Raw genomic sequence first — 14,019 nt, 5'->3', positions numbered from 1 at the left:
GGAACTCAGAGTATAAACTTTGCATTGTAGTATTAATTAAATAGAGACTGCTAGAATTCTTATTCTTGGCCTACAATATCTAGAGTTTGATAAGAGTTGACACAAACTCCTCCTCTGCAAATTTGGGTAGGAATAGATGTGCTCTATGTACAGTAAGGGAAGAAAGAGTTTCCCAAAATTGGCTCAAGGATATTAAGTAAACAGTAATTAAACAGGAAACACTCTGACCTCCTACAGTCAAAGAGGGGTTAAATGCTATCATTTGGGATGTCTCGGTGTCGGTAATTTTCCAAAACGGCAGACTGGTTTTCAGTTTGGACACCAATTAAGAAGTGACTTTTCCTCACTGTTATGCTCCCCCTTGCACAGTAGAGCAAAAAATAACATAAATGGCACATACAAATGGCAGCTGGTCTGCACATGAGCAAAGAATATATTTTTTTTACAAAGTTTTAATTTTTATTGTTCATTTTTTCAGAATAAAAATAAAAATAAATTTTAACAGTCACTTATCCTTGCTCCCAGGTGATTTAACACAACCCCTCTTCACTCTAAAGACTTGGTGTTCCATTGTCAAACACTCAGGAAAGCCTGATCCTGAAGTGCATTGCCTGGGCAGTTTTGTGATGAAACTAATGTGTAGGATCATCGAGTAAGTCTGTGCTTAGCAAGCAGTCATTTCCTAGGGGATCCCCTGTGTGCACAGAACCACAAGATACACCGCTTCCTCCAACTATCACCGGGTGAAGCGTTTCTGAGCCACCAGGTTCTTCACAGCGACCTTCACATCCTTGTTTCTGAGGCTGTAGATGATGGTGTTGAGCATGGGGGTCAGAAGTCCATAGAAGAGGGAGATGAGCTTGTCTGAAATACCTTGCTTGTCTGTCCGCCAGGGTCCTTTGATTTAGGCTTCCCATACATGAATAGGATTGTTCCATCGAAGATAACCACCACAGTACAGTGGGTAGAGCAGGTGGAAAAGGCCTTTCACTGACCCTCAGCTGAGGGGATCCTGACGATGGTGGTGAGGATGAAGATGTAGGAGACAAAGACGAACAGAACTGGAACACCCAGGAAGATCACATTGGCCACCCCCATGCTGACCACAATGATGGAGATGTCAGCACAGGCCAACTTCAGAACTGCCAGGATCTCACAAATGAAGTGATTGATGACATTGTCCCCTGAGAAAGGCAACTGTACTGCAGGGGAAATTTGTACCAAGGAGTTGGCTCCATCAGCCACCCAGGAGCTGGCAGCCATGGGCACGTAGACAGCCTTGCTTAAGACCACAGAGTATCTAAGGGGGTTGCAGATGGCTGCATAGCGATCAGATGCCATCATACCCAGAAGCACACACTCTGTGGCTCTGTCTTGACATGAGTACAGCCACGTTTGGCCGCTCCACTGACCTACAGCCACCAGCACAAAAAGAAATATAAAAGCTGCTTTCTGCGTGGTGGAGACTGGCCCTTCTCCCATGGAGATTGTTGCAATGTGTAAAAATTTCAAGGCCCTTTGGGCGCCGCAGCCTGGGACAGACCGGCCATCTGTGCCGGGCTGGGACAATAAGCAGGGTAAACAATGCATGTACACAACTACTGGGCTGGGATGATAGCCAGGGGGCTCAGTGCACGTATGCCACTGATAACCATTTGTGCATGGGAACACTAAATGCTTGCCCTCTAAACTCTGTAACTGCTTATATAAACTGCTGAACACCAAGGCCTGGTGAGAGTTCCACCTGTGGAAGGGACGACTTGCCCAGGATGTGTGATTCCCACCCAGCCACGTCGATTGACAAGACTCTCCCGGCAGTGGGGTGTGGATGTTGTGAGTAATTAATTTATTGTAAAGTAATTAATCTGATGTAGTCAACCTGGTGTTTCTCTTTCCGGTTATTTGTGTCATTTCCCTTCAGTCGATCTGGTGTTTCCCTTTCCGATCGATCTGATGTTTTTCCCTCTCATTATATGGCCTATTTGAATCTGCTGCTATCTCAGCCAATGTGGATGTTTTCCCTTTCCAGTCGAGCTGGTGTTTTTCCCCTCTTATTATTTGACCTATTCGGATCTGTTTGCGGACTGTTGCCTTTACTATCCTCTATATAATAAAATATACCTTCAGTCCGTTTGTTTGGAATAAAAAGTTTCTTTTACATCTCTGATCAAATCCCCAAACCTCTCATAACAGGCTCCTATGGCAAAGGAGAGAAAATTCTGCAGAGTACAGGCTGAGAAGGAGATGGTTTCCTGGGGGGTCAGGAAGCCATCCAGGACTAGAGGGATGGAAGAGGTTGTGTAGCAGGTGTCCAGGAAAGAGAGGTTCCCCAGGAAAAAGTACATGGGCGTGTGCAGGTGGGAGTCAAGTGTGGTCACCAGGATGGGGACCCCGTCGTCCAGCAGGATCACCATGTACATCAGCACGATGAGCACAGAGAACATTTTCTCCAGCTTTGGCTGATCTGACAGCCCCAGCAAGGCAAATCCTGCTACAATGGATTGGTTGGCCACTTCCATTTTAAATTCTCTCTTCTACCCTTAGGAAAACTGAGGACAGCAAACACGTTTAAAAGGATCAATATGTGGGAATTACAATGAGATGCTTCCAGAGGTTATAATTAAATTTACCCTTTGATGTGCCAACTCGTAATATCAGCGTCTAAGGGAGAAAATTCACTATCTATTGAAGATATCTTAAAAATCAAGATATATCCATTCAAAAGCAGGAAAAGCAGACCCTAGAAATTGAATCAAACCATGATATATGAAAGAATTTTAGCCAGATCAATAGTTAACACACTTGAAGGAAGAGATGTGTAAGATGCAGTGACCCAGTGCAGTGTGTAAGGATGGGTCTATGTTGGGACCATAAAAGAGAAACCCTGAGTGTGTGCTGCATGGGTCCAGCACTAGCCAGGGAAGTGGGCTCCTCTGGCTAGCCCTACTTGTCCCCAGATTGTCCCTGCAGTGTCCTTGGGGGCTTCAGGCTGTCAGATCAGTGACTCTGACCACAGACATCACCTCACTCTAATTCTGTGCTTGTATAATAATTTTCTGATGAAAATTAGGCTCTGCATGGAGTCCTCTACAGAGAGAAAGTGATGAGCAGAGGCCAGGGAGATTAGGGTCTGCCTAGCATTTACGTTTGTTACCTGATGCCTGGTTTATATTTTGTTTCTTGTGAGTTTGGTTGGTGATCCCCCTTCGCTGCACTGTCAATAAGGAATTTCCGGCCAGTAGACCCTGGAGACCCTGACAGAAGCACTTCCACAGCCCCTCTCTCTACCCGTGGCCTTTGTCTACAGCACTGCAGTTCCCTCAGGCTGCTCCAGTCCCCCGGGCCCAGGAGCAGGAATAGAATCCAAGGACAAGTGTCCCTCATGCCTCCCAATGTGAGCATCTGCGAATTTGTGACCAGGTTCTATGCTTTTAGAGCTCCTTTGTAAGTCATAGCTCCTAATGCTGACCCTTCAATATCTGAGCTGATCATTAAAGCTACTGCAATGCCACAGTAGTGCTTTCTCCCCCACAGAACAGCTGACAATTCCACCCAGGCTTGCAGAGGCCTCGCTCATAGGAGGCACTGCAAGCAGGATGTACTTCAGTCACTGTAGAACTGCAGGGCCAGTACATTAGAGAAGACCTCAAGCCTTGACTTCTCATGTTAAAGATGAGGAACCTGAAGCTCAGAGAGGTCCACAGGTGGGGAGGACAGGGCCAGAACTGGAGCCTTGTTCCTCACCTTCCCCCCCGGGCTCCTACCCTCACCACTCGGATTGTATTCTTGCTCCTTCATTTGTGCCAGAGCAGGTCTACTGAGGAGCAAAGGATGGATTATGAAGTCTTGGTCATCCTTGCTTTCCTCAGGACACTCATGAAAAATGGAGGTGTCATGACTTTCTCCAAGATAACTGCCTCGTAGTGGGGCATGGGTGGGTGGGAGTGTCCCTGGGCTTCACACATTGCATCTGTGACTCTTATACTGTTGCTGGTTGGGGAAAATTGGGAGGGAGAAACCGGGCAGAGTCTGAACCTATCCTCATGCAATTATCAGAGGAGATTAACCATGAACATTAGGAGTATTTGGGGAAAAGATGTCTGTTTTTAGAGATATTAGTACTATTGACTGGAGAATCTTAGACTTGGCAGAAATGTTGTAAAATAACTGGTCTTGCCTCTTTCCCCTCCTTTGTATGACTACCTTCTATGAAACAATTTTCCCATTTCTGCTTTGAACACCTTGAGTTACGCGAACACACGACTCTAATTCCTTTGTCAGATAGCCTTGATTGTTGGGAAGTTTTCCCTTACATTGAGCAGAATCCTCCTTCTTCTAATGTCGTCCTCACTCCTCACCCCCTGCCCTGTCCCCACACAGGTCTAGACTCCCAGGACATGCCTGCTCCCTTTCCCTATAAAAGCCTTTCATAGACGTGGAAGCTGTGACCAGGTCCTCACTCACAACCACCTTTCTTCTTCTCCCCACCTACCCGAAGAAGGTTTGGCCACAGAGAGAACTCAGTCTATGTCCAGTGTGGGGATGAGGCCATGATGGGGACAGGAGCTCACCTGGACAGAAGGTCTCATGGCAGGGAGGATGCTGGAAGGCCTCCAGGCCTGGGAGGTGGGCAGGCTTCAACTGCCCACCTTGGCCATCCCCCGTTTAGCCCTATCTATGGAGGCTGTGCCTGGAAGCCTGTGGCAATTCTGTTTAACTGTCTTGGAGCTAAGCAGTCTCTTCAAATTTCACAGCAAGGTGAAGAAAATTTAGGGTTGGCGATAGCTAACTCTAGCTGCTACCCTTCCCAGCCTTCTCCACGCCAGTGAGATAACAAGAGGAAGGACAACTCGAGGAGCTGCATCCCTGTGGTCCTGGTGGTCATGCCCAGCCTGTGTGCTCGGGGTAGACACTGTCTACTTTCTGCCTCTCGCCCTCCTCCCAGAGGTTCTGTCAAGGAGCCAGGGAGCAATTTAGAGCTCTGGTTGTTTGGGGCCGGTTTTAATCCCAGAAGCAATTTAAAGTTTGGCGGAGACCTCACAGGAGTTTAGGGCCTATGTCCCGTAAACCCAGTCACGTAAGTGGTAGACAGCTCTGTGTAAATCTTAACTCTTGCTACAAAGAAATGCTCCTTCGAGTAGAAAGTTCCCATCCTGTCCTTGCTGACCTTCCTGGAATGAGAGGAGATAACTAAGGTCTGACTGTGCTTTGACCACAGTGGTGTCTGTTAGAGGGGGTTCTGTACTTGTCTTTCCAAGACTAAGTGTCGAAACAAGAAGTGGATGGTTTGCCTTGGCCCCAACAGACACTCTGGTGGTCCACATGCTCCAGAGTGGCTGGCCCTCACTGCAGTCCCTCTGCATCGTCCAGGGCTGACCAGGTCTGGCCCTTGCCCTTAAAAACAGGAAGCAAGAGACATGTACCATGGGCCAGTACCAGGCACTAGAAAAAAAGCAGAAATGACAAAGGTGGGGTCTCTGATCTCCAGAAAGGTTCTGGTGACAGCTACAGTCTGTAGATGATTGCCAAGTGCCCCTAAGTTGTATGGGAACCCAGAAACAGGGAAGAGTCGGAGGAGGGAGGGCAGAGCAGCTTGGACCAACTAGGAAGTGATGCTATCTGCCAGAGATGTTGGATACTGCCCTCCCCCTTGTTTTAGTACAGTATGGGACAAGGATTACAGATTGAAGTAGAGGACACAAGGGCAGGAGAGAGCTCTGGGGTTGGTGAGAGAGCAAGGTCAAGCCTTAGAAAAAGCAGCTCTATAGTTACAGGCCAGGCAGGCAACTAGCATTTTGCTGGGAGCTTCTGTTTCGTTAGAGATCTTTGGTGGCAAGGAACAGGGAGTCTTTCAGATCACCTCAGCTGGGGTCAGGGAGGGGAGAGTCAGTAAGGAACATGGCCATGTGTGTTCAGCAGGCCTGAGGATGGTAAATTTCCCTTGGAAGTGGATGAGGGGGAGACAGGGAGGAATGAGGAGCCTTGGATTGAAGCCTAATTTCTGTCAAAAGCAGCTGATAAAGACTGGTCTTAAAGAGAAGTAGGGTGATTTGCTAATAAGAAGACCCTGGGTATTAATTCCTCCTTGGTGAGAAGAAGATGGAAGTTGGTGCCAGAGTTCTGTGTATGCCCTTGTCATCGTGGAGGAATCATGGTTCATGTGACCACAGGGGAAATGCACAGAGTTCTTGTTGAAGAGTGTGGGTTAAGCCCCTCTCCACTGTTGCTTTCGACATTTTCATAAAGACTGAGGAAAAGAAGCCCTGTAGCCCCTTGGTTGGGGACCTCTATAGCCCACAGACTACCTCAGGCTTCAGGCTAAACCGGCATATTTTAGATTTTCTCTTAGGGAAGTTTCGCCCATCTGAGCCCTCACTTAGACCCTCTGTAGAAGTCTACCAGCCACACACAGCACATCTTTCTGAACACAAGGGATGTGAGGGCATGGGAAAGTTGAAAGGTAGTTGGGGAGAGACACTCGTGTGTCTTATTGAGCACCTGTGTGCTAATTCCTTTTCTAGGTGCTGCAGACAAATATATCTGGAACTATCAGTCCATCTCTAGGCTGTGCCAGGCCTGGGCACGCTTATTTTTCAAGGTCCCACCCCACATCATGTCAAAATGCACCTACATCCCACTTTACGTACAATTTCGTGGTAAATTTGAAATAATTTTTCTTCTTCTGTTATGAAAATTATTTGGCTTACAGGTGACTTGATTCATATTTCTATGATTTCTCAACAACAAGCAAGAAAACTCGAGTTCTCACAAAGTGAAAGTACCTAACTACAGATTGTTTTAAAATATGATGCATGAATACAAAAATTTATCCATCACTGAGATTGACATAAATTTCCTTTTTGTAGGCATGTAAATAAACAATTACAGGTTCGTTCCCCTCGCTATCTGAAAGTTCGCTTTATACCACTTCGCTTTTATGAAAGATCTACATTAGTACCTGTTTTCGCTAACTGAAAGAAATCCAAAGAGGATTTTCACTTTTACAAAAAAAGGGTGAAAAGCAAAAATAGCGCTCAGTATTTGTTTTGCAGGGAGCCATTGTAGAGGCTAAGCAGTCAAGCATGCTGTTGTATTTCAAGCCTTCCACAGCAGCCACATCAGACGAGGAACCTTGACCTTCAACCTCAAGGCAGGCAGACTTAGAAGAAGGTGTAGACGTTAGTGACCGGCCCGCCCTGAAGGATTCAGACGAGAATGCGATGTCCATAGCTGATCCTCTTCCTGTCTCTCCTCCACCCCAGTCTCCTGCACCTCCCACCGTCCCAACCTCCCACAACTCAGCCTAATACTCCATCACCACCACCACCTCTCAGCCGCCCCGTGTGCTTGCCGTCTTCCGGATTCTGGTAAGTGCGATTGCACTGTGCAGATGTTATCTCTACTCTATATAGGCTGTGTATTGATCATGTCATTCCTGCTTTTACTATATGTTAGAGTTATTTTAGGTTTTGTGTTATTTGGTGTGATTTGTTAGATTATTTTTTGGGTCTAGGAACGCTCAAAATTTTCTCTCATATAGGCCCGGCCCCGTGGCTTAGCGGTTAAGTGTGCGCGCTCTGCTGCTGGCGGCCCGTGTTCGGATCCCGGGGGTGCACCGACACACCGCTTGTCCAGCCATGCTGAGGCTGCATCCCACATACAGCAACTAGAAGGATGTGCAGCTATGACATACAACTATCTACTGGGGCTTTGGGGGAGAAAAAAAAAACTTTCTCTCAATTGCTTCTTCGCTTTACGCCATTTCAAAAGGTTTCATAGGAACGCTGTACTTTTGGATAGAGGGGAAACCTGTATTAAGATTTTTTTTAAGGATTTTTTGTTTTGTTTTGTACTTAAGAGCCAACAGGTTTTCCAGACCTGAAACATCTTTGTCCTTGGAGAAAACCTCATAGACCTGACTATGGCACCCTCATGCCCAGGGGTAAAACAGCCCTGCTGACTCTCCGCTTAGGAGTAAAGACACTTGTAGAGGAAATGTAAATTAAGATCCACTTATAGAAATGAAAAGCAAAGAATTTACTTTAGCAAATTGTTTTAGGGCATAATTTTTCTTTGTCTGAACAAAAGGAATTAGCTGAGTTCCTTTCCTCGAGAGTCAGGGTGCAGCAAATACCTGAGAAAGACACCCCAGTAACACGCCCAGGTCACCCATCCATGCCGAGATGGATAGTTGGTCTCTGTCGCAGGGTGGGTTTCCCAGGAAGTCGACTCTGATGGGGAGATTTTCACACAGGACGTTTACTGGGGAGTGCTCTGAAGATGGGGTGGAGGTAAAGGAAGCAGGACTGGGCATGGGAGAACTTGACCTACCATGAGGAAGCTCTCAAGCTGGGATGGCCCTTTAGAGATGTCCCCATTTGAAGCAAGGATGACCAGGCCTTTATATTGACACTGACTAATCACTGGAAGTGGGCTGCCTCTGAGAAGGGAGTATGACTTGGGTGACATAACTCTCTTGGGCCAAGGGCAAGCCAGAGAGGGACTCAGCCAATGCTGTCAGCAACCAACACTCGCAGCAGCTAGGGTAACAAGAACTTCAGCCCTAGGTGAGGTAGGGTGGGGTCTGGGCAGCACACTCACCATGGCATCCACTACACACTCTTAACCAATACTTCTCGAAGTTTAACATGCATATGAATCATCTGAGGGATCTTGTTAAAATGCAGATTCCAATTCAGTAGGTCTGGAATGGGCCCCAAGAGTCTGCCTATCTAATAAGCTCCTAGGTGATGCTGACACTGCTGTTCCATGGACCACTCTGTGAGTAGCATGGCTCTAACTTTAATTTGCCCCTCACCTGGTATTACTTTGCATTGAGATTCTCAAGTGAATCAGAGTGTGTGGGTCATGGGACATATCCTACCATCACTGGGAGAAGCATTTCTGAGCTACCAGGTTCCTCACAGCAGTCTTAACATCCTTGTTCCTCAGACTATAGATGATGGGGTTGCGCATGGGGGTCAGAAGTCCATAGAAGAGGGAGATGAGCTTGTCTGAAAGGTCCTGTTTGTCTGCCCCCAGGGGGTCCTTAGATTTAGGCTTCCCATACATGAATAGGATGGTTCCATCGAAGACGACCACCACAGTGAAGTGGGAAGAGCAGTGGAAGAGGCCTTTTGCCGACCCTCCACTGAGGAGATCCTAACGATGGTGGTGAGGATGAACATGTAGGAGACAAAGATGAACAGAACTGGGACCCCCAGGAAGATCACATTGGCTACCCCCATGCTGACCACATTGATGGAGATGTCAGCATAGGCCAACTTTAGAACTGCAAGGATCCCACAGATGAAGTGGTTGATGACGTTGTCCCCGCTGAAGGGCAATTGTACTGCAAGAGAGATCTGCACCAAAGAGTTGGCTCCACCAGCCACCCAGGAGCTGGCAGCCGTGGGCACGTAGGCAGACTTGCCCATGACCACAGGGTATCTAAGGGGGTTGCAGATGGCCACATAGCAATCAAATGCCATCATACCGAGAAGCACACACTCTGTGGCTCCCATGGCAAAGGAGAGAAACATCTGCAGAGCACAGGCTGAGAAGGAGATGGTTTCCTGGGGGGTCAGGACTAGAGGGATGGAAGATGCTGTATAGCAGGTGTCCAAGAAGGAGAGGTTCCCCAGGAAGAAGTACATGGGCATGTGCAGGCGGGAGTCAAGGGTGGTCACCAGGATGGGGACCCTGTTGCCCAGCAGGACCCCCAGGTACACTGACAGGATGAGCACAAAGAATGTTTTCTCTAGTTTTGGATGGGCAGAAAGGCCCAGCAAGACAAATCCTGCCACAGTAGATTGGTTGGATGCTTCCATTTCAAACTTTCTCTTTCATCGCTGGAAATACTGAAGGCAGAAAATGCATGTTTGTTTTTTGATGGCTTGCTTGGGTCAATATATGGGGATCACAGTATGATGTCCCTAAAATTGCAAATAAACTTACCCTATGGAATTCAACTATAAAACCAAGTTACCTAAAGCCAGGCTGCGTATCAGTCAAAAGGATGAAGAGCAGACACTGGAAATCTAATGAAACTTAATAAAATGAGGGACATTTCTCTCTAATCGATGATATTAATATGCCTAAAGCAAAATCATATGTCTCCATAAGCTGTGTGTCTCCAACACTTTCCAGGGAAGCAGGGGCCTCTGAGTAACTCTGTCTTTGTCATATAATTAGGGACCTCAGGCTATCACAGCTCTGTGACCCTGACCATTGAGGTCACATGGCCCATTCCTCTGGATCAGGTTCTTCCTTGCGCAGCAAGTTTCTATTATAATTTGACTTCTCATGCAGTCAGTCTTATAGGGAAAGAATGTGCTGGCTTGAAAACATCAAGTTCTCTCTTGAACAGTTTTATTTCGTATACAGTATGTAGTTTACACTTCCATGTTTTGTAAGTTTAGTTAGTATGAATAGTTGGTCTGATCTGGACCTTCTTTTCTGAATAATCTGACCAAGTTGAATTTCTGGGGCCTGTAACATGGAGTGTCCCCCAAAGTCCCCAGAAACCTGACCTGCAGAGCAGGCGGTGTCGCCTCCTGTAACCACTCCTGACCTGCCTGCACCTCCGCTGCTCTGGGACTTGGCCCACGCAGTAAAGTCTGCCCTGATGGTCAGAGCCCACTCATTGACATGCCCGGCCTGGGCTGAGTGGGGCCTTGAGTCACCCTCCATCCAGTGCCCTTTAGATGCTTCACAGACATCATCACATGTAAACCCACTCAGCCTCCCAGAACACCCACAGCTACACTGTAGCTCAGCACAGTTTTCCTGCCAAAGACACTAGGACCACCAGATGTCAGGTGTGCCACAGGGTACCCACAACAGCGTGGAGCTGGCTGTCTAATAGCCACCCGGGTGCTTGTTTAAAATGCAGATTTCTGGGGCGGCACCATGGCATAGTGGTTAAGTTCGGCACGCTCCGCTTTGGTGGTCTGGGTTCGTGGGTTCGGATCCCAGGCGCCAAACTACACCACTCATCAAACATGCTGTGTTGGCATCAAGCATATTAGAGTAAGATTGGCACAGATGTTAGCTCAGGGCTAACCTTCCTCAAGCCAAAAAAAAAAAAAAAAAAAGAGCAAGATTGGCAACAGATATGAGTTCAGGGCTAATCTTCCTCAGCAAGGAAAAAAACCGAGATTTCTGGGCCCTACCTTTGCAGATGGTCTTTGAGATCAGTTTTTTGTTTTGTTTTGTTTTGTTTTTTACGTAAATGCTCTCCAGGTACTTCTGATGCACACCAGTCTGGGAATCACTGACTTTTCAGTTTAAAGGCAGAGAAACTGAGCTCAAAAAAGAGGTTTGTGAATTGCACATGACCCTGAGGAAGCGGTGCTTTTTTCCTATTGGTAATGATACAATGTCCAAGAGAGGTTATCTCGGGACACCAGGAATTAAGGGATGGGGAGTCGTTTTCAGAGAAAGGCTCCTTTAGCATCAGAGAGTGCAGAATTTGAGGTTTGGCAGAATCTTCAGATATAATCCAACCCAGTCCCCTCCTCTAACCCACCTGTTACGGGATCTTCTCTTCAGGCAGTAATGTCTCTGCCTCTGCTTGAACATTTTCAATAATGTGGGGCTCACGGCCTCCAGTGCTGTTATCAGGAGGCCTGGGCTCTTCGAGTTCTTCAGGGACCCGGTATCTGCCTTTTTCTAACTTTTCCCTTCCTCCACTGGTCCTAAGTGCCTCCGGGGCTCAAAATAGACTTGCTCCCTTGCCACAGCAGCAGCCTTCAGAGCTTTGGAAATAGTTGCCTTGTCCCTCAGACCAGTCTCCCCTGCAGCCTCCCTCCCTGCACAGCCCTCTTTGCATCAGCCTCTTTCCTTCCCTCCCAGCTGGTGAAGAGCTGACAATAGAGGTCACCCTCCCCTTACCCAGTGTGGGGGCCCATCTCAGCTGGGTCTCTTTCTCGTAGGAAGGCAGCCCAGTGGAGTGGGGAGGCTGTTAGTTTATAGGGGCCAGATGAAGTGACGGTCTCTGGTGTCACCTGCCAACCGAGGTGCTACCAAGCCATAACAAGCAGGCCATAAACACCACACCTCTCAGAGCTGCTCCGGCAACACGTGCGTACACACTCTTAACACAGGCACACACTCTTTAACTGTTGCCTGACCTCCTGATATCTCTAAGTGATCCCAGGTGTAGAGGGGTCCAAAGTGCAGCCACAGCTCACAGCTCACAGAAGCTATAGCTGCTCACGATGCCCTTGCCTCACCTTGGGGCTCAGTGAGATGAGGAGACAAAGGCTGACTCGCAAGGCTGAGGCTCAGTCAGGAGCCCAGCCCAGAGGAGGCTGCACTCCACGGCAGGCTGGCAAGCCATGCCCAGCTACTGGGCCCAGCACCGCCTTCTCTGTGCTCTGCACTGCTCTCCAGAGGGTCCCATGATGACTCTCTCAGGAGTTTAGGGCTGGGTTGCTTTGGGGCCTGGCCCTATCCCAGAAGCAATTTAAAGTTTGTTGAGAGTTTCAGAGTTTCGACTCCACCCCATAGACCCAATTAGGCAATCTTGTGAGGTCTACCCAAAGCTCCCCTCTCACTACAAGGAAATCTCATCTTAGAACGTTCTCTGGCCAGGTAATCAGAGTTCTCATGGGCTTTGATCACAACAGTTGGTCCAAAGTGGCTCTGCCATCGACCTGCAAAGAGCCTAGAAGGGAAGGAAGCTGGGCCTTGGTGATTTAAATATTCCTGGGAACTTTGGGCAGACAGATTCCCGGCCACCCAGGCATCTCCTCCCTCCACTCGGTGACCCAGCACTCGCTTGCTCTCTTTCTCTCTGCTGTCACTCTGAGCAATCTCCATGCTACAAACATGTCACATGTGCCAGGTCTTGTGCCAAGTACCAAAGAGGAGTGGTGGGTGGGGGACATGATGGATTTTTGTCTTCAGAGAATGCCCAGCAGAGTGAGACTTTCTGGAGACTGAGGCATGACTGAGAGTGGCATAAAGCTATCTAGGAGGCTGGGCATAGGAGAAGACTGCAGAACCAGCCCAGGAGGAAAATAACAGGGGTGGAGCAGAGGGTGGCGCTGGGAGACATTTAGGAGGAAGAAATGATAGGATGTAGAGATAGATCTGGGGTAGGAGATGCAGAAGAGAGAAAGATCAACAATGGCTAAAATACCAGACCTTGAGGACTGGAAGAAAGACATGGAGGAAGGAAAGAGGAGAGCCTGTCTGGACTGGTGGGCACTGGGTGGCTGCAGAGTTGTTTCTGTACATCTTTTGGGACCAGCTCCAGGATGGTTACTGAAAATAAGGATATGACTAAGAAATAGTTTCTGTGGTTGAGGAGTTTATGGCCATTTGGATTTGTTGTATTTGAGATAATGGTGAGACATTAATATTAATAAGAGTTGCCATGAATTTACAACTGTTTTCAAAATCTTGTCTTATCTAGTGTACTCAAAAAGCCCATGAGGTAGAAGGGCTGACCCGGTGGTGTAGTGGTTAAGTTCACACGGGTCCAGGTTTGCGGGTTCGGATCCCATGCACGGACCTACACCACGCATCAAGCCATGCTGTGGCAGCATCCCATATATGAAATAGAAGACTGGCACAGATGTTAGCTCAGGGACAATCTACTTCAAGTAAAAGAAGAGGAAGATTGGCAAGAGATGTTAGCTCAGGGCCAATCTTCCTCACAAAAACAAATCAACAAAAAAACCCCATGAGGTAGGTATGAGGGATACTTGGACATGAGCAGGCAAAGGGACCCTTTGCCTTACTGGGTATACCCAGTAAGTGAGGCTTCCTGGAATGAAGCAGCGAATCAGGCAAATATCGTTTTCTTGATCCAGCATTCACACATCAGAAATTACAAACTCACTTCTCCACTTAGTGTTGCTGCAAGAACACTTCCCTTCCATGAAGAGGCAAAGCTTTGGCCCCCTCACCTTCCCTGGAGACAACTTCCCCCTCCTGCCACTTCCATTTTCCCTCTTCAGGAAACTTCTGTTTCTCTGACCTTATACACCTGATTCCAGTCCTGGTTTT

General features: G+C 47.8%; 1 protein-coding gene and 1 pseudogene across 1 annotated transcript; both read right to left on the bottom strand.

Annotated features, from left to right (window-relative positions):
- Positions 1-736: 736 nt before the first annotated feature.
- LOC101391900 (olfactory receptor 13C7-like) lies at positions 737-2,519 on the bottom strand (annotated as a pseudogene).
- A 6,367-nt stretch (positions 2,520-8,886) lies between these two features.
- On the bottom strand, positions 8,887-9,830 carry LOC101392150 (olfactory receptor 13C7-like). Its single transcript, XM_087419609.1, is given in 2 exon segments — positions 8,887-9,125; positions 9,128-9,830. Coding segments are annotated over 2 exon segments (942 nt in total).
- Between the last annotated feature and the right edge of the window lie 4,189 nt (positions 9,831-14,019).

The sequence above is a fragment of the Ceratotherium simum genome, chromosome 29 (assembly GCF_057802395.1).
Source record: "Ceratotherium simum simum isolate JZ-2026a chromosome 29, ASM5780239v1, whole genome shotgun sequence".
Taxonomy (NCBI): domain Eukaryota; kingdom Metazoa; phylum Chordata; class Mammalia; order Perissodactyla; family Rhinocerotidae; genus Ceratotherium; species Ceratotherium simum.
The sequence above is the reverse complement of the archived record's forward strand: the minus strand, read 5'-3'. Positions and strand labels throughout refer to the sequence as shown.